At 38.6% G+C, this 20,733-nt stretch overlaps 3 protein-coding genes across 3 annotated transcripts; 1 reads left to right on the forward strand and 2 right to left on the reverse strand.

Annotated features, from left to right (window-relative positions):
- Positions 1 to 1,550: 1,550 nt before the first annotated feature.
- Positions 1,551 to 15,075, reverse strand: LOC106337598. The gene is made up of 9 exons (XM_013776704.1): positions 14,738 to 15,075; positions 14,587 to 14,653; positions 14,424 to 14,501; positions 14,289 to 14,341; positions 14,123 to 14,206; positions 2,329 to 2,381; positions 2,179 to 2,243; positions 1,974 to 2,032; positions 1,551 to 1,894 (listed from the first exon to the last, which is right to left on the reverse strand). The coding sequence occupies exons 1-9, from the start codon at positions 15,026 to 15,028 to the stop codon at positions 1,805 to 1,807; spliced, it is 840 nt and encodes a 279-aa protein (XP_013632158.1). The 5' UTR covers positions 15,029 to 15,075; the 3' UTR covers positions 1,551 to 1,804.
- A 588-nt stretch (positions 15,076 to 15,663) lies between these two features.
- On the reverse strand, positions 15,664 to 15,916 carry LOC106341464 (protein transport protein Sec61 subunit beta). Its single transcript, XM_013780234.1, has one exon. It carries the CDS (start codon positions 15,904 to 15,906, stop codon positions 15,664 to 15,666), a length of 243 nt encoding a protein of 80 aa, XP_013635688.1. The 5' UTR covers positions 15,907 to 15,916.
- Positions 15,917 to 18,313: 2,397 nt separating this feature from the next.
- Positions 18,314 to 19,495, forward strand: LOC106340291 (zinc finger protein ZAT4-like). The gene has a single exon (XM_013779169.1). It carries the CDS (start codon positions 18,441 to 18,443, stop codon positions 19,290 to 19,292), a length of 852 nt encoding a protein of 283 aa, XP_013634623.1. The 5' UTR covers positions 18,314 to 18,440; the 3' UTR covers positions 19,293 to 19,495.
- The last annotated feature ends 1,238 nt before the right edge of the window (positions 19,496 to 20,733 follow it).

Consider the following 20,733-nt stretch of genomic DNA (forward strand, 5'->3'; position numbering starts at 1 on the left):
TTAACACATGACTATATCAGAAACCACCCACATTCCTGAAAATTATGTATAAAACGCAAATCAATGAATCAAACTTTGAAAGAAGAAAAATAACTATTCAGTAAAAAAAAAAACTTAATTTATGCTTTAAAAAAAATGTAAATGTTTTTTGTGGAAACTAATAGAACTTGGTTAATAAGGATTATTTTGTTTCAATAATATTAATAATTGGACATGTTCCTTTTTTTTTTTTTTTTTTTTATAAACTCTATCGGCTGATCCGGTCGGCCCCGGGAGGAACGCACTTAGTGATACAGAGTGGACTAGCCCGAAAGCGTACCACACTGTCTGACCCGAGTTTGGAATATCTTCCGACTAATACCAGGGGGTGGACCAATCATCTGTTATGGTCCACCATGTAAACCACTTGGGCTTTGGCCCAAGCCCAAACTGGCCAAGCATTGTTAATTTAGTTCCCAGTGGGAATCGAACCCAGAACTGATGTGGGTACACACCAAGCCCCAAGAGATTGCCACTAGGCTACCACCACTGGGTTAAACTGTATAGGTTGAACTTTTTATATCAACTGTGCTCAACCCGAAAGACCACCTCGCCAGAAATTCTCGTAGGGATTTTTTAGCTAATCTAGTACCGCTCCGCTGTCTCTGAGTATCGAACTGGCGACTTCGGATAGTCGTGTGTGAAAAACATTCAGTACTGCCGCTAGGCCACCTGACGTTCTCAATCGGACATGTTCCTAATTTAACATTATTGATTTTTGAAAAACAAATTAAGCGTTACATCCGGTCATTCCGTCTCGTTTGTGAAAACAAACTAAACGAATGATGGTTAGCGGTTGTATATGTTTTTTTGGTTGACACTTGTGAATTATGATCATTGAGTTTTTCATTATCAATCTCGTAATAAAACGTTTTCCCTCTCGTGTTTTCCTAAAAATCAATGTTTTTTTTGCTTTCATGTTTTCTGCCTAAATTCTTTTGTACCTTGCCTCTTAAAAAAATTGTTTCCTTTGCTGATTTGCTTGTTTTTAACTTTCTTCTTGTGTTCGTTTGCTTTTGATATTGGTGGGAGGGGACTACGAGAAGTCTTGGTTACTCAAAGAAGCTTTTATTGGATCTGCTAGTGGGAAAGATGCAACAGAGATACAGCAACCATCTTCCACGGACGTCTTTAACCATAATAGTTTGGAGTTCTAACATTCTTTTTTTTTTTTAATAGTTAGTGTTAAACACGAACTCTGCTAAATGCTAATAAATTCAACCTTGTTAATTTATAGAAATCATAATTGGTTTGCCTTTTCTCCGACGTTATTATTTCAGCCTTATTTATCTTTAGAAAGAGAGAAAAAAAAAACATTTATTACAGGAAATGAATTAGAAAAATGCCTCATTATTTTTCAGAAGCATGCAACTTTTTTTTTTGGTAAAATAGAAGCATGCAACTTCAGAATACATTTTAATTATGATTATTTGGAATGGATAATTCCGTAAAATTTCATAATATATTCACCAGTTATAACGAACTTTAAAAATATATTTTCAAAGATACAGTAAAATAAACCGAGAACTGGATTGAAAGACACCCCATGGTTGCAAACATTAGCATCAACTTGTATTGCTAACTAATTGCCAAAGAACCAAAGCCCTCGAAAACATGAGATTACATCTTTCGCATTTGAAACCAAACCAAAAATTAGTCTTGATCATGTTTTAGACGTTATTATTAATAGTGTAATATTGCTCCATCATCTAAGAACTCAAGAGAGTAGTCAAATCGTAAACAGAAAAATGGGTCTTGAGTTTCCTCATACGGAGATACCGTAGTTGCTGATCTTGTTCACTTCCTTTGTCAAAGCCTTTCTCTCTTGCTTTACTTCAGAAGCACGGTTCGATATCTGAGGTTGAACAAGTTAGATATACTCCATTACACTCCTATATTAAAACCTAGAAGAGCAGATAGACGAGTATACTTACTTGAGAACGGAATCGAGAAGCTTCTCTCGTGGGCAATTCTTTAAGTACATCTTTCAAACCTGTATATTATTACGACAAATCAATGGTGGTATACTATAAGTCGATAACCTTTGTCAGGGAGAGAGTATTTTTCTTCTGTTCTATGCATATATATCTCTGGTTTACCAAACTGTGTGAGTTCAAGACAGAAAGATATAAACCATACCTGCTGCTTGCTTCTCAATCTTATAAGCTGATTGGACCACACCTCGTATCTGTTTGCCTGCTTGTCTGATTAAGAGGATAAAGAGAGTTAATATAACATTCAAGTTGATACATATCCGATATACAGATCATTTGTCATGATCATATAAACCTGAGTTTCATCCTTCCTCTGATCAACTCATCTTCTGCCACAGTAGCAACTCTCTGAAACAATCAAAGTGGTTAAGAATTTCAAAACCATAATCCAAAAGACTGCTATTACCCCCATTGACTAAATAAGTATATATACTATATATATATATCAATCACATTCAAGACCAATCAACGTAAGTACATTGCAGAAAGAAAAGATGAGACTCGAGTAACACAACTATATAATTTCTCTGAAAGTATAAGTATTTAGAGCAACACCATCCTTAAGCTACATAGCGAGTTCTCTGTTCAAACCTGATTCCTTTTCATTTCATACCAAACACAGGACATTCTACTTCAAGCTAACTAACAGCATATATAGGAAGTCTACACAGCAAACGGTAACCCTTATGCTGAAACAAGAGAAAAGACTACAAGCTAATTCAAGCTAATTCGGAGGGACTGGACCGGAGAGCCTGGAATTCGGAGGGACTGGACCGGAAAGTCCGATTTTTCTATATCTTGAGTCTGGGGGTATTTTGAAATTCTACGGATTAGATACGTAGCTAAGGCAGAAGCAGCAACGATTAACAAAACATACAGAGCGGGGTAGGCATTCATCTCGGATACAGAGAGAAGAGGCAAGAAACTAGGGTAAATGAAAAAATGAAAGAGAGAAAGGCAGAAACTAGGGCAAATGAGTCCGATTAATAAAGGAAACGAAAGTCAAATAATTAAACTAATTAACTTAATCTAATTAGCTTAATCGTTAAATCCCAATCCAAAACACGTTGTTCATATATAAGATTTAAAATATATGTTTGACCAAAAAAGATTAAAATATATATTTTCTAGTTTTATGATAAATAAATTGGGTAAAAAAATATCATAGTCAATTATAATCAATTTCAGTCGGTAAAAAAGAATAAAATTATATATACAATGAGTGGTGGTGATGGAACTCTGGGATTTCCTCAGCCGGAGACTGTGTTCTCCGACATCAAGACGACAATTCCGTTCTGAACTGGCCAATGGAACGCGATTGTGGAATTCGGATTGATCCTGGTTTGCCCGAAGAAGCTATTGGTGATTAAAACATACTCGACCCTGGTTAGACCCGTTGACGTTAATCTCATCTCGCCTGAGTTCAACGACATGCACCAGCAGTCACATGATCAAGAGAAGTCTCTGTTTGATCGGAAAACGGTATATCGAAAGAAGAGAGTGGGCTTAGCAAAGACGTGTTTATTGATGGTTGGAGAACGTTTAATCGGTTACAAAAGAGGAAAGCTGATAAGAAGTACGGCGAGATAGAGTAAATAGAAACCCTAATTTAGTCGTCGAGTGAATGTGTAATATTTTAGATCTTCTTTACGTTGCTGTCTCCTTTCCTTTTATACCCGTTCTTCGTCCTCTCGTGACCTAATCATCGTCGTCTAACTGGGCTTTTAGCTCGTTGGCCCGAGACGTGTGTTTCGTCGCGGGTAGCCGTTGAGCCGACTCTGTTCAGTCGCTGATGGGCGACTAAAAGCACTCAGGAGCCGCGCCGAGACTTCGTCATCTCGAGCCGCTGAGCTGAGTCGATGCTACGCTTAATCAGGCCAGGCCGTTATCCTTCGGACCTTAAGGGGATGGATTAAGATCAGAATAATATTTTTGATTTGCTACCATATATTTCGCTAATGTACTGAATTTAAAAATATTTTTTTACTATGTTTGCACATGCTCGATTTAAAAATATGTGTGACACGTTATTATATCTGTTATATACAAATCAAAAATCACAAATGTTAACTTTTTTTTAAAAAAAGTAAAGCAATTATTCACAATCTTGCGGGACAGCAAAGAAATCATCATTTTGCCTAGAAGCCAAAACTAAACTAATCTACTATTAAATACCTCTGACAAATTTTTTTCTTCGTATCTTGTCATTTCTCTTCCTTTTAGAAGTCAAAATATATGTTATCTTTAAAATATCATATTAACAAATTACTTCAGTATTCCATGAATACTCTATACTAGTAGGGTTGGGTATTTTAGCCGTTAAATTTGATTCGATTCGTTGTTCAGTTCGATTCGATCCGAAAATTTTAAATATCCGTTAATTTTCAAAGCAAAGTAAATACTAAAAATCAATATTCACTAAAACCGAAGCAAATCTCAAATATTAAAATTTAAAGTATATAAAATTATATGATCCACTCCGATCCGTCAATATATCCACTCTGATTCGTCAATATATAAATGGGAGAATTGCCAAGTGTGACTCAAAACTTGGAGTCAAACCCAAAACAATACCCCAACTTGGGTCAAAGGCAAAAGTAACCTAAAAGGCTATTGAAATTACAACTATCCCCTTGTGACCAAACAAAAAAACGGAATTTTTTTTACGTTTCTACCCCTCGCAAGTCGTCTGTTTAGACGACTTGAAAATAAGTCGTCCAGACGACTTAACTGAAAGTCGTCTGGACAGTTAGTCTTAAACATAATTTAAAAATTTTGTAAAAAATATTTTGATAAGTGAAAAATGGGAATTATGTAATTAACATATGTCTTAGGAGGTATAAATTAAGATATAACAAATTTCAATTGTTTTCAGCATAGATGAGTGAAAGTAGTAGTGAGTCATGATATTCTTTAGTTTATGTTTCATCAACATATGTTGTAGTATTGTATGTGTTCTTAGGGTTAGATTTTGGAAAGCATTAAAACCGTTTTTGAAAATTTTTAAAATTACTTATGCGTGTTCATTTCTGTGTATAGTAAACACTATTTAAGTATAATTTGATTTTATAACGTGGTTAGTTAGTTAATCTAGTCATTTTAGTTTAGGGGTTCATTTTAGGGTCTAGGACGACTTAATATTTTGTCGTCTGAAAACAGACGACTAAATATTAAGTCGTCTGTTGTACATTATCAGCCAGAATAAGTCGTCTAAACCGGACCAAACCTTAAAGTTTACCAATGTAATTTTAAAGCTAACCGGATTATTTACCCAATATATAAGGTGATTTTTATACCTCTCCATCTTCACTGGATTCATTGAAGGGAGAAAGTTTTCAACCGCTACACGATCTACTCTGGCAAGGCTAGTGATGGATTTAGAACGGTTTGAGAATTATCCATGGGGGAGAGTCGCGTTTAAGGTGCTGATGGACTCTTTGTGGAACAAAGAAATTGCTGGCTGTTACACCGTGGATGGGTTTATACAAGTTCTTCAGGTCTGGACGTACACAGCTATGCCGGAATTGGGTGCTAGTATTGGTGGTCCCAGAGCAGACAGTCCGTCTCCACCGATACTGGCTTACGAGGGCAGCAGAGGCCGCAGATCAATGAAAGCTGCTATCTTGAGTCAGGTATTTACTTCAATCCAAACTGGACGACTTATCCCAGATGGAAGACTTTCCAGACGACTTAATTAAGTCGTCCGATAAGTCGTCCAGCTGGGAAGACTTTCCAGACGCCTTATTATAAGTCGTCTAATAAGTCGTCCAGATGGAAGACTTTCCAGACGACTTAATTAAGTCGTCCGATAAGTCGTCCAGCTGGGAAGACTTTCCAGACGCCTTATTATAAGTCGTCTAATAAGTCGTCCAGATGGAAGACTTTCCAGACGACTTAATTAAGTCGTCCGATAAGTCGTCCAGCTGGGAAGACTTTCCAGACGCCTTATTATAAGTCGTCTAATAAGTCGTCCAGATGGAAGACTTTCCAGACGACTTAATTAAGTCGTCCGATAAGTCGTCCAGCTGGGAAGACTTTCCAGACGCCTTATTATAAGTCGTCTAATAAGTCGTCCAGATGGAAGACTTTCCAGACGACTTAATTAAGTCGTCCGATAAGTCGTCCAGCTGGGAAGACTTTCCAGACGCCTTATTATAAGTCGTCTAATAAGTCGTCCAGATGGAAGACTTTCCAGACGACTTAATTAAGTCGTCCGATAAGTCGTCCAGCTGGGAAGACTTTCCAGACGCCTTATTATAAGTCGTCTAATAAGTCGTCCAGATGGAAGACTTTCCAGACGACTTAATTAAGTCGTCCGATAAGTCGTCCAGCTGGGAAGACTTTCCAGACGCCTTATTATAAGTCGTCTAATAAGTCGTCCAGATGGAAGACTTTCCAGACGACTTAATTAAGTCGTCCGATAAGTCGTCCAGCTGGGAAGACTTTCCAGACGCCTTATTATAAGTCGTCTAATAAGTCGTCCAGATGGAAGACTTTCCAGACGACTTAATTAAGTCGTCCGATAAGTCGTCCAGCTGGGAAGACTTTCCAGACGCCTTATTATAAGTCGTCTAATAAGTCGTCCAGATGGAAGACTTTCCAGACGACTTAATTAAGTCGTCCGATAAGTCGTCCAGCTGGGAAGACTTTCCAGACGCCTTATTATAAGTCGTCTAATAAGTCGTCCAGATGGAAGACTTTCCAGACGACTTAATTAAGTCGTCCGATAAGTCGTCCAGCTGGGAAGACTTTCCAGACGCCTTATTATAAGTCGTCTAATAAGTCGTCCAGATGGAAGACTTTCCAGACGACTTAATTAAGTCGTCCGATAAGTCGTCCAGCTGGGAAGACTTTCCAGACGCCTTATTATAAGTCGTCTAATAAGTCGTCCAGATGGAAGACTTTCCAGACGACTTAATTAAGTCGTCCGATAAGTCGTCCAGCTGGGAAGACTTTCCAGACGCCTTATTATAAGTCGTCTAATAAGTCGTCCAGATGGAAGACTTTCCAGACGACTTAATTAAGTCGTCCGATAAGTCGTCCAGCTGGGAAGACTTTCCAGACGCCTTATTATAAGTCGTCTAATAAGTCGTCCAGATGGAAGACTTTCCAGACGACTTAATTAAGTCGTCCGATAAGTCGTCCAGCTGGGAAGACTTTCCAGACGCCTTATTATAAGTCGTCTAATAAGTCGTCCAGATGGAAGACTTTCCAGACGACTTAATTAAGTCGTCCGATAAGTCGTCCAGCTGGGAAGACTTTCCAGACGCCTTATTATAAGTCGTCTAATAAGTCGTCCAGATGGAAGACTTTCCAGACGACTTAATTAAGTCGTCCGATAAGTCGTCCAGCTGGGAAGACTTTCCAGACGCCTTATTATAAGTCGTCTAATAAGTCGTCCAGATGGAAGACTTTCCAGACGACTTAATTAAGTCGTCCGATAAGTCGTCCAGCTGGGAAGACTTTCCAGACGCCTTATTATAAGTCGTCTAATAAGTCGTCCAGATGGAAGACTTTCCAGACGACTTAATTAAGTCGTCCGATAAGTCGTCCAGCTGGGAAGACTTTCCAGACGCCTTATTATAAGTCGTCTAATAAGTCGTCCAGATGGAAGACTTTCCAGACGACTTAATTAAGTCGTCCGATAAGTCGTCCAGCTGGGAAGACTTTCCAGACGCCTTATTATAAGTCGTCTAATAAGTCGTCCAGATGGAAGACTTTCCAGACGACTTAATTAAGTCGTCCGATAAGTCGTCCAGCTGGGAAGACTTTCCAGACGCCTTATTATAAGTCGTCTAATAAGTCGTCCAGATGGAAGACTTTCCAGACGACTTAATTAAGTCGTCCGATAAGTCGTCCAGCTGGGAAGACTTTCCAGACGCCTTATTATAAGTCGTCTAATAAGTCGTCCAGATGGAAGACTTTCCAGACGACTTAATTAAGTCGTCCGATAAGTCGTCCAGCTGGGAAGACTTTCCAGACGCCTTATTATAAGTCGTCTAATAAGTCGTCCAGATGGAAGACTTTCCAGACGACTTAATTAAGTCGTCCGATAAGTCGTCCAGCTGGGAAGACTTTCCAGACGCCTTATTATAAGTCGTCTAATAAGTCGTCCAGATGGAAGACTTTCCAGACGACTTAATTAAGTCGTCCGATAAGTCGTCCAGCTGGGAAGACTTTCCAGACGCCTTATTATAAGTCGTCTAATAAGTCGTCCAGATGGAAGACTTTCCAGACGACTTAATTAAGTCGTCCGATAAGTCGTCCAGCTGGGAAGACTTTCCAGACGCCTTATTATAAGTCGTCTAATAAGTCGTCCAGATGGAAGACTTTCCAGACGACTTAATTAAGTCGTCCGATAAGTCGTCCAGCTGGGAAGACTTTCCAGACGCCTTATTATAAGTCGTCTAATAAGTCGTCCAGATGGAAGACTTTCCAGACGACTTAATTAAGTCGTCCGATAAGTCGTCCAGCTGGGAAGACTTTCCAGACGCCTTATTATAAGTCGTCTAATAAGTCGTCCAGATGGAAGACTTTCCAGACGACTTAATTAAGTCGTCCGATAAGTCGTCCAGCTGGGAAGACTTTCCAGACGCCTTATTATAAGTCGTCTAATAAGTCGTCCAGATGGAAGACTTTCCAGACGACTTAATTAAGTCGTCCGATAAGTCGTCCAGCTGGGAAGACTTTCCAGACGCCTTATTATAAGTCGTCTAATAAGTCGTCCAGATGGAAGACTTTCCAGACGACTTAATTAAGTCGTCCGATAAGTCGTCCAGCTGGGAAGACTTTCCAGACGCCTTATTATAAGTCGTCTAATAAGTCGTCCAGATGGAAGACTTTCCAGACGACTTAATTAAGTCGTCCGATAAGTCGTCCAGCTGGGAAGACTTTCCAGACGCCTTATTATAAGTCGTCTAATAAGTCGTCCAGATGGAAGACTTTCCAGACGACTTAATTAAGTCGTCCGATAAGTCGTCCAGCTGGGAAGACTTTCCAGACGCCTTATTATAAGTCGTCTAATAAGTCGTCCAGATGGAAGACTTTCCAGACGACTTAATTAAGTCGTCCGATAAGTCGTCCAGCTGGGAAGACTTTCCAGACGCCTTATTATAAGTCGTCTAATAAGTCGTCCAGATGGAAGACTTTCCAGACGACTTAATTAAGTCGTCCGATAAGTCGTCCAGCTGGGAAGACTTTCCAGACGCCTTATTATAAGTCGTCTAATAAGTCGTCCAGATGGAAGACTTTCCAGACGACTTATAATAAGTCGTCTGCGCAGTCTTTTGGATTGAAGTAAATACCTGACTCAAGATAGCAGCTTTCATTGATCTGCGGCCTCTGCTGCCCTCGTAAGCCAGTATCGGTGGAGACGGACTGTCTGCTCTGGGACCACCAATACTAGCACCCAATTCCGGCATAGCTGTGTACGTCTAGACCTGAAGAACTTGTATAAACCCATCCACGGTGTAACAGCCAGCAATTTCTTTGTTCCACAAAGAGTCCATCAGCACCTTAAACGCGACTCTCCCCCATGGATAATTCTCAAACCGTTCTAAATCCATCACTAGCCTTGCCAGAGTAGATCGTGTAGCGGTTGAAAACTTTCTCCCTTCAATGAATCCAGTGAAGATGGAGAGGTACGCGAGCCGCTTGCGATCTTCCCTGGACCAATCCCCGCATCTCTTCAGTGCTGCTATTATCTGATCAGTAGTTGGCCCAGCTTCCAGATGAACTCCCAGCATCCCCCAGAAAGAAACCATCTCTGGGGTAACGTCACATTTTGGTGTCTCAAGGTCCTCGATGTACTCGCAGTTTAGACCAGTGAGGTTTTCAAACTCTAACAGTGAAAACCTCAAAGGTTCTGGACCAACGAGAGACCACATCTCATACTTCTTCTTAATGTCCAGCTTGAAACTGAGCATGTAGTGAACCAGCCTTGAAGCCCAACCAAATCCCTGCTCCTTGAACTTGATGAAAACTCCCAAACTCGACTCCTTGAGCTCTTCAAATTCGTCATCAGTAAGAGCTTTCCTAAGAGCAGTATGCAACTTGCTGTTATCCGTATGATACGAAATGCTATTGTGGGCTTCTGGTTCTTCCCCTGATGTGTATAACCTACGGGGGAGTTCTGGAATATCCATCCTTTTTGTCTGCAAAATAATCAAAGACAACAATATAAGTCCAGACGACTTAGTAGACGACTTAAATTACTTACAAGTCTTCCAGTCGCAGAAGGAGTTGGAGTACTCGTCATTGCGGTTATAGATCTGAAAAAATAAACGTGAAACGGTGAGAATGAGTAAATTGATAGAGACAACGTTTTATGTTCATCTTTTCCTCGAGATTGATGACTTAGCGGCGTTAGGGTTTACAGAGAAACGGCGCTAAGGTTTACAGAGAAGAAGCGGCGGCGCTAGGGTTTAGAAGAAGCGGCGGCGCTAGTGTTTAGAACGTTGGTGACCACGGTGGCGAGGGCGACGGTTTGTTCGGATATAGTGGAAGCGGCGGCGCTAGGGTTTAGAGGAATCGGCGGCGCTAGGGTTTAGAGGAATCGGCGGCGCTAGGGTTTAGAGGAATCGGCGGCGCTAGGGTTTAGAGGAATCGGCGGCGCTAGGGTTTAGAGGAATCGGCGGCGCTAGGGTTTAGAGGAATCGGCGGCGCTAGGGTTTAGAGGAATCGGCGGCGCTAGGGTTTAGAGGAATCGGCGGCGCTAGGGTTTAGAGGAATCGGCGGCGCTAGGGTTTAGAGGAATCGGCGGCGCTAGGGTTTAGAGGAATCGGCGCGGCTAGGGTTAGAAGAAGCTGCGGCGACAACGGTGAGAATGAAGTGAGATAGATAGCCGATGTTGAGAACGATGGTTTGTTCGGAAATCGTGGGAATTCGAAATCGCCTTTGAGAGGGAGAACTGTTAGGGTTTCTGAATTTCGCGAAAAATGAAACAAAAAAATAAAAATCACCTTATATATTGGGTAAATAATCCGGTTAGCTTTAAAATTACATTGGTAAACTTTAAGGTTTGGTCCGGTTTAGACGACTTATTCTGGCTGATAATGTACAACAGACGACTTAATATTTAGTCGTCTGTTTTCAGACGACAAAATATTAAGTCGTCCTAGACCCTAAAATGAACCCCTAAACTAAAATGACTAGATTAACTAACTAACCACGTTATAAAATCAAATTATACTTAAATAGTGTTTACTATACACAGAAATGAACACGCATAAGTAATTTTAAAAATTTTCAAAAACGGTTTTAATGCTTTCCAACATCTAACCCTAAGAACACATACAATACTACAACATATGTTGATGAAACATAAGCTAAAGAATATCATGACTCACTACTACTTTCACTCATCTATGCTGAAAACAATTGAAATTTGTTATATCTTAATTTATACCTCCTAAGACATATGTTAATTACATAATTCCCATTTTTCACTTATCAAAATATTTTTTACAAAATTTTTAAATTATGTTTAAGACTAACTGTCCAGACGACTTTCAGTTAAGTCGTCTGGACGACTTATTTTCAAGTCGTCTAAACAGACGACTTGCGAGGGGTAGAAACGTAAAAAAAATTCTGTTTTCTTGTTTGGTCACAAGGGGATAGTTGTAATTTCAATAGCCTTTTAGGTTACTTTTGCCTTTGACCCAAGTTGGGGTATTGTTTTGGGTTTGACTCCAAGTTTTGAGTCACACTTGGCAATTCTCCCTATTTAAAATTTAAAATGTATAATTATATGAATATCATTCAAACATATGATTTGATAAAAAAATTCACATTATTACTTATGTTAAAATATTACATTTAAAAATAGAATACTTTTATGACAACTATAACTTTTTTCTTAAGTTTTGTGGTACTCTAATTGTTAACTAAGTTTTAAAAACTTACAAAATATGTTGATTTACTACTTCTTTTAATTTGTATTTTCTATATCATGCAAAAAATATTTTACAAAACAAAAATTTGTATCGAATTTTTAAAAATATTTGTATTAATCAAAACGGATGAGATATCCAACACTAATATAAATATTTTAAATAAAATTAGAGAAGTAAACTTTGGTTATCCACGGGTATCCATTCGGGTTCGGATATTATCCGTTCGAGTTCGGATATTCAATATCTCCTAATTCAATACCCGTTCGAGTATCTTGCTACTTCGGTTCGGTTTCGGTTCAGGTTTTTTCGGTCGGGTTCGGGTATGAGTATTTTTAAAACAATTTAGCTCTCCTTCCCTCATAACTCACATAAGTATAATAACGAGGATTTGACGGCTCATTACCTGCCTCCACTCCAAGAACTAAATTGTTCTACGGCTCACTACCTCCAAGACAATTATTTCTATTGTTTCTCGAGCAGACGTAAACAGATAGAGAAAGTTAATAAGCTTTCTGCTCGAGAGAAAGTTAATAATTTCTATTGTTTCTAGAGTTTTCTTGTTTCTAATCCTTTAAAACACTTCTCTAGTTCCAGTCAAAAATGGAAATGGATTCGGAACTGGTAACGAAAATTGTTGTATTTAGCTCTCTTGTTGGAGTAATTTGTGTGATGAGCCTCTATTTGCGTTACTTGAAGAAAATGTCCGAGAGATCCAATGGCCTTCCACCCGAAACACCTGTGGCCTCCTCTCCGGCGACCCCTGTGGCCTTCTCTCCGGGGACCCTTACGAGGTCGTCTTCAGTCTTTGCAGAGTATGGAAGCTCCTGTCAACTAACCTTTTTTCCGGAACCTAATCCCCCCAGACTCGGTAATGAATTTATACTCAATAGATGAGATTAGGGTAGAGTTTGATGGATGGAAGATCATAGCAAAGTTTATAGGATGATATTAGATATATGTTGGTTTGGTACAAACATTAGATTTTGGTTATCAACGGCTACCCGCGACGAAACACACGTCTCGAGCCAACGAGCTAAAAGCCCAGGAAGACTACGATGATTAGGTCACGAGAGGACGAAGAACGGGTATAAAAGGAAAGGAGACAGCAACGTAAAGAAGATCTAAAATATTACACATTCACTCGACGACTAAATTAGGGTTTCTATTTACTCTATCTCGCCGTACTTCTTATCAGCTTTCCTCTTTTGTAACCGATTAAACGTTCTCCAACCATCAATAAACACGTCTTTGCTAAGCCCACTCTCTTCTTTCGATATACCGTTTTCCGATCAAACAGAGACTTCTCTTGATCATGTGGCTGCTGGTGCATGTCGTTGAACTCAGGCGAGATGAGATTAACGTCAATGTGGTCTAACCAGGGTCGAGTATGTTTTAATCACCAATAGTTTCTTCAGGCAAACCAGGATCAATCCGAATTCCACAATCGCGTTCCATTGGCCAGTTCAGAACGGAATTGTCGTCTTGATGTCGGAGAACACAGTCTCCGGCTGAGGAAATCCCAGAGTTCCATCACCACCACTCATTGTATATATAATTTTATTCTTTTTTACCGACTGAAATTGATTATAATTGACTATGATATTTTTTTACCCAATTTATTTATCATAAAACTAGAAAATATATATTTTAATCTTTTTTGGTCAAACATATATTTTAAATCTTATATCTGAACAACGTGTTTTGGATTGGGATTTAACGATTAAGCTAATTAGATTAAGTTAATTAGTTTAATTATTTGACTTTCGTTTCCTTTATTAATCGGACTCATTTGCCCTAGTTTCTGCCTTTCTCTCTTCCATTTTTTCATTTACCCTAGTTTCTTGCCTCTTCTCTCTGTATCCGAGATGAATGCCTACCCTGCTCTGTGTGTTTTGTTAATCGTTGCTGCTTCTGCCTTAGCTACGTATCTAATCCGTAGAATTTCAAAATACCCCCGGACTCAAGATATAGAAAAATCGGACTTTCCGGTCCAGTCCCTCCGAATTCCAGGCTCTCCGGTCCAGTCCCTCCGAATTAGCTTGTAGTCTAAACAAGCTATATAGAGAGTTCTCTCTTCGAAAGAGCCCTTTTCATTTTCATACTAAACACCTGACATTCTACTTCAAGCTGACTAACAGCATACATAGGAAGTCTACACAGCAAACGGTAACCCTCAAGCCGAGAAAAGAAACTAACCTCTAACTTTTCACTTTCGGCTGTAAGACGATCCAATGATTGCCTTAGCTCTTTCACTCTAAGATCAGCTCTAGAAAGCAAAGCCTGCAAATCCAAAACACAGAGAGTCAAGACTCAACAACAACGTATACATTATTCAACTATGATGATGTAAAACAACACTGACCTCTTCGGTTGAGAACATGCGTACAGCATTGTAGTATACAAGTCTTCTCGTCTCTGCAAAACAAACATAGCATTCACCAACAGTGCATTGAATTGAACTCTTAAGAGAGTATAAAAGAATATCAAGAAAACATACTTTTCAGAGCAAAGATCCCAACACCAAAGGCTAAACCGCCTGATACTAAAGGATGAGATGCAGCAACGTTTACGCCATCTGCATACAAAACCAACATTGAATCATATACATCACAACAACGAGAGAGAGAGCACAGCAAGCACTGAGTGTAGATAGAACAGACCTTTGATCTTCGCGAACACCATATGCTCGTAAACGTTATACTCAGAAACAATCTCTCTAATCGAATCCTATAATCCCGAAAACAAAATCACTCGAATCACATTGAGAATCATCATCATATGCTATGGATTTTTCAGATTCGCTAAGCTTACGATTGTTTGGCTCGTGTGAGCGATTGAAGTATCTCGAATTTGAGCTAATCGAGATTTCGAGGCGTCGATTTTGGAATCTAGCGTCTCCACGATCGTGCTCTGGTACACGAGCGCCTGGCGCATGGTCTCGTTGATCCAGGAAGCTGCGTTTTCCACCGTCGTCGTTGCGATCTTAGCGCTTGGAATCGAAGAGAGGAGAGGATCCGGTGGTGAAGATTGTGGAATCGCCTGCGGTGAGTGCGAGTCTTCCATTATCTCTGAGGATGAGGATGATTCTCCTGAAGTTGCCATTAGCGAAAAAGATCTCTGACCTCTCTCTCTCTCTCTCTCTCTCTCTCTCTCTCTAGTGAATGGAATAGAAATGACCCGAATATAAAACTCGGGCCCCGTTCGTTTCAAATAGATTATTTACATCTTAAGCCCCTCAACTTCTATTATTTACATCGCAAGCCCCTTAACTTCTCTATTTACTCGACATTCCCAGTTTTTATTCCTTGTGGGTCCAAATAACCCAAGACATCTCTCATATCACAGGTTAATTTATATCATTCAATATGTGAGTTTGCAGTTCATTCTTTTACTCCTCAACTTCTGTTTAGTTTTCAAGATTTCCCTTTTTCTTTCTTATTTGTTTAATTAACCCTAGAAATCTTCATATCACAGGTTAACTTATCATTCAATATGTGAGTTTGCAATTCATTCTTAATTCAGGTTAATTTATCTCTGAATATGTAAATTTGTATTTTATCCTTCAAACTGAATGAAGAACATGGAAACTTTGAATGACAAGAAAGTGGAGTTTTCAAGATATCTCTTATATTCCCACAAAATAAAAAGAAGAGTTCAAACCATTCTCTAACACTCTGATCACTAGCAGTCACTTAGCATCATGTGTTTGTTTGTGTGTGTTACAAGCCTTTCTCTGATCACTTGACAAAGTAAAGCTTTCCCATGACATGAAGGACAGCGACGAAAGCAATGAAACCGATGCTCATAACAAGTACAACATTAGGCGAGATCTTGAGACCCGGTGCGTCATCCGTGTAGAACTGAAGCATGGATCCCGCAGCACCACCAGAGGCTCCTCCACCACTTCCACTAGGCTTCCTCCTACGCATGCTTGCAGCTGCAGCTGCACTTCCTCTCTGTGGAGCTCCACTTCCCACCATCCTTCTCTTCTCCTCTCTTCTCTAACTAACTGTATTGACAAAAAATTTACTGTTATTCTCAGCTGCTACCCTTAATATCAAACATTAAATCACACTATCCTAATTAGGAATATAACAGATTCTATTCAAAGATGAGCGTTCAACAAATTCAAATCCAGCGAATCGATTTCAAAAAGTATGAACCGTAAAGCTACGAACACTCGATCGTATCCTCAGATGCCAAGGCAACACTAAAACATGCAATGGAAGGGAACGTAAAATGAAAAATCGTAGACCAACGAGATCTACATTCTCATCTAGCTTAAACAACAGATCTAACGATTCGTCAATCACGATATTAACTGAATCAAACAGAGTACATCCGAGGCTGGATCGTACATCAACGAAAGCAAATAAAATCTCACCTTGATTTGGCGTTAGAGTTCTGATGTCGTCGAGAACGATAACGAGAGACGATGAGCTTTTTTAGGAGCTTTGGAGTTAACCGGACCCCTTTTATTTTATTAGACGGGTGATTCTCGCCACGTACATTATATCGTATTAGCCAATAAACTAATGCCACGTCAGCGTCATTATCAGGGCCTGTTTAATACCCACGGGCCACGATGAAGGCTCGTAAAAGCCCAAACTAAAGCCTATCAGCATTTGCCCACAGTTTTGCGCTGGACAGGGAAAATAAAGAGTTCACTGAAGTGATGTATATTTATGTTTTACGTAAAATTGCCACCTCGTATTAGTTGACTTCATGAAGAGTATTGTGACTAATCTATGTGCGAAAACGCCATTACCACCTAATAACCCAATGTTATATGCTGAGTTGACAATAAGTAACACATACAGTTATAGTTGCATATATTTTATTCATAAATGAAATATTAATTTGAAGTTCTAACGAGACAAGTCAACGGGAGAGTTTAAAGGAGCTATGAGTTTTTTTCTTTTCTTTAAGAGAGTAGCGTAAGTGGTTTGGCACCACCATTAAGTCATGCCATTGAAGAAGAATCTCAACTTTTACACTTTGCGTAGACCAATTGCTTCCACAACTTTGATTTAAAACATCTCTAAATTTTCAGTTAAAAGGCTATTTGTGTGTGAAATCGCCTATCGCCTAACTAAGTAAGTTCTTTGAGTACATTTATTGTTTTTTTTTTGTAACCGACAATTGTCTAACGTTTGACTTTAATTTTATTTCAAGATTTGTGATTGACCATGCGCACGAGTAAGACTCCAACTCCTAGTGGTACAAGCTTTTGCGCTAGTTATGGTTGGTTTGATCTTTGAATGATCAGTTCAATGTATATATAGGAAAAGATCACATGAACGTTGTGTTGGTTGTTTGATCACGTTTACTACAGTGTTACGAGAAAATAAAGTGAGATGGTTAGGTGTGTATTAGACCAAAGGCATCAATCTTAGTGGGTCCGAAGTTTAATGCGTTTGTAGCTTAACAGGTTATGCTTTTTTGGTTACTCCTACTATAGCATATATACCTTTTTGTTTTGTTAATCTTTAGTTTCATTTTAAGTTTAATGGACTTTTAGCTGGTAGTATTTGTTTTTATTGAACAAGAACGTGTGGCAGTGTTATTGAGAAACGAAAATTATGGCTTCTTGACTTTTTCTCATTAGTTTCTAGCTCTGAAGATCCAAAATCAAAGGAGAATTTCAATCTTTTCACAATTTTTGGCATTCCTAATCGTCGTAACTCGAGTGATTAGTGGAATTAAATTAAGATTATACTCTAGGTAATTAAGTCAGGTATTCGAATCATGCTGGATTTTAACTTTCTTAAGACTTAGATATCGTCGCAGACAGTTGGCGAAACTCATGAAAAAGGAAGATGGAAAGCAGAATCTGAAAATTAATTAATTTATTTAGTTCTAATTTTGTTACATTAGAGAGATAGAATTACTGGAGGGTGAGGATAAATTATGTAACCGTCGTCTGAAACAGTACGTGGCTGTCACAAACTGAAAAAAACTAACAGCCATAACAATGTTAACATTCTCCGGTCATATGTTTGGACAACGCTTTGTTCTGGTCCGAATCGTTACATTGCTATGAAATACCGAAAACACCCTTATAAAATGGTAATTAATTATCTTTTACCGCAGTTAGATTAACGTTGCGCTGAAAATAGACAACTAAACCGCGTTGAGTCTGATTATTCGGTTGTGTTAAATTAGAAGATTTACTATTTTTAATCCGATTAATGAGAAGGGCATTATGGGAAATAAATTTTATTTATTTATTTATTTGCAGAAACGGGCAAAACTCGCATGTCAAGTAAAAAATTTACTCTCTTTTCTTCAGTTTCTTGATCGATTAATTAAAGAATTTTATAAATATAGCGTGAGACAAAGAAAGGGAAGTTAAAAATAAACAATTTATAAAGTTTTCTTCTTCTATTCTGCAGAAGAAGAATGCTTTTGTCACGTACTCTCCTTTTGTAGCTTCTCTACTTCTTCTTCTTCTCTCTTCTTCTCTCTTCTTTGTGAAAGATAACTTTGCAAGAAGCTTTTTTAGTTGTTGAAGATGGAGAGATACAAGTGTAGATTTTGCCTCAAGAGCTTCATCAACGGAAGCGCTTTAGGCGGTCACATGAGATCTCACATGCTTACTCTCTCTTCAAAACGTGAGGAACGGCCGAGTCAACTCAGCGAGGAAACAGAGTCTGATGCTTCTTCTTCTTCTTCGTCCGATGGTGATAAAGAAATGGAGTTTGGTTTCTCCGAAAGCGAAACAGAGTCGTCGAGGATCAACCCAACTCGGAAACGATCCAAGCGAACTAGGAAACTCGGATCGTTCGGTTTCGACTTCAAGAAGGTGAAAACGAGTCAACTCGGTGAGACAGAGCATCATCACAGCTCAGCTTCTGACACGACGACGGAGGAAGATCTCGCCTTTTGTCTCATTATGCTCTCTAGAGACAAGTGGAAGCAACAGAACAAGACAAAGCAAACTCTAGTAGAAGAAGAAGAAGAAGAAGAAGATGAGTCAGATCATGAATGCAAGAACAGAGGAGGAGGAGGAAGAGGGAGATTCAAGTGCGAGACTTGCGGTAAAGCGTTTAAATCTTATCAAGCATTAGGAGGACACAGAGCGAGCCACAGAAAGAACAAAACTTTCACAAAAACAGAGCATGAGGAGAAAACAGAGTACTCTGTTAACGAGGAGAAGAAAATTCACCAATGTCCGATCTGTTTAAGAGTTTTCACTTCAGGACAAGCACTTGGTGGTCACAAGAGGTCGCACGGAATCAACAACATCGTATCGGGAAGAGTCCCTAAAGAAGAAGTATCAGTGAAACAGAGGATGATAGATCTTAACCTTCCTGCACCAAACGAAGACGTTGAAACCTCTGTGGTGGTGTTTGATGAATGGTGAAAAGGTAACAAACAGACTTTGCGTGATCTTATCGGTTTATTATTATTCTTTTTTTGGGTTTTGATCGAACTCTTAAAAAAAAGCTTATGTTTTTATTTGTTTTTGGTTATTATTATGATTATTTTTAAATGCAATGGTGGCTACTTTTACATGTTCTAACGCCATGCCTTCACGTCTTGTTGGCCTAAATCAATGAGCATTGAAGTTTCATTAGTGAATAGAAGAAAAAATTGTGTTAAGTTTTTTTGTTTATAAAGTTCTTATCATGTTTAGGTAATCGATTTAGTATGATTTTTTGCAAGTATAATTTCTTAGTTTCTATATGAATTTAGAAGCTATAGAAGTGCCCACTTCATCTATCTCTTTAGCCTACTATTATTTTAAAAATGGAAGTCAAATCTAAAAAGGAAAAAATCAACTTTAATTTTTTTTGTCTTGGTTTCTATATCATTTTCACTGTAGAATCAAATTTGGCCATTGGGTTTGAAACTACCACCAACTTAGAATTATTCTTCACGTATACTTTATTCTTTTACTTATGATTTGGAATCAAAACCCAATGACTGATGTTCATAATGACCATCCAGTAGATATCGACAAAGTTGTGATTTAAAGTGGTTGTGATAGGATCAACTAGTCTTATATTGCACAGTTTGGTGGCTACTCACTAAGATTTAATGTGTTTGCAAGGAAAAATCAGTATTCCATGTTTTGTTAGGTGTTTATTCGCTTATCACTTGGATTTAGTGCTTAGAAAGTATAACTAATTCATTTTCATTTCTAAAAATAAATTATTCAAGGGTACTTCTTTCTCTTTGTTTGGTAAATATTCAAGAGAAAAAAAATCATTACGGTTTATGAATGGAACGGACCAAGCGTACCAAAACCCGTTGTTACTATTTTGTGAATTCTTATTTGCCTCAAATCTGCGAGACCATTTCATGCATTTGCTTTGCTACGTCTACGAACTGGCACGAATATCATCTCTGATACTCGTCTATGAAAAATAGCTAACACGCACAACAACAGCAACAAAAAAAACACAGTAGAATAAGTTATGAAGGTAAGGAAAATGTATTTTACTCGAGTCTTTTCTTCACTTGTGCGAATGGAAAAGTTAAAATATAAGATTACATTTGGGAAAATGAGCATTTAATTCCCGAAGTATTTGAAATCGGCAGTTTTAATACTCAAGTATTGCTTGCGCATATTTATTCCCCAACTAATAGTTGACTGCGCAAAATTGAGAACAAAATAGTCAACTGTTAACTAATGAACGGAAAAATAACGGTTTCCGTCAACTTTTTAACGGTGGAATATTTTAATCATGATTTTGCGCAGTCAATGATTAGTTGGAGAACAAATATGCGCATATAATACTTGAGTATTTAATTTGCCGATTAAAAATACTTAAGGAATTAAAAACAACACTCTTTTTTTT

This window comes from Brassica oleracea, chromosome C4, assembly GCF_000695525.1.
Source record: "Brassica oleracea var. oleracea cultivar TO1000 chromosome C4, BOL, whole genome shotgun sequence".
NCBI lineage: Eukaryota > Viridiplantae > Streptophyta > Magnoliopsida > Brassicales > Brassicaceae > Brassica > Brassica oleracea.

Coding starts and splice junctions, on each gene's coding strand:
- LOC106337598 (XM_013776704.1), bottom strand. CDS start 15,028: ATGGCAACTTCAGGAGAATCATCCTCATCCTCAGAGATAATGGAAGAC. Junction 2,382..14,122: donor CCGAAAGTGAAAAGTTAGAG/GTTAGTTTCTTT, acceptor TGATTGTTTCAG/AGAGTTGCTACTGTGGCAGA. Junction 2,244..2,328: donor AGAGGAAGGATGAAACTCAG/GTTTATATGATC, acceptor CCTCTTAATCAG/ACAAGCAGGCAAACAGATAC.
- LOC106341464 (XM_013780234.1), bottom strand. CDS start 15,906: ATGGTGGGAAGTGGAGCTCCACAGAGAGGAAGTGCAGCTGCAGCTGCA.
- LOC106340291 (XM_013779169.1), top strand. CDS start 18,441: ATGGAGAGATACAAGTGTAGATTTTGCCTCAAGAGCTTCATCAACGGA.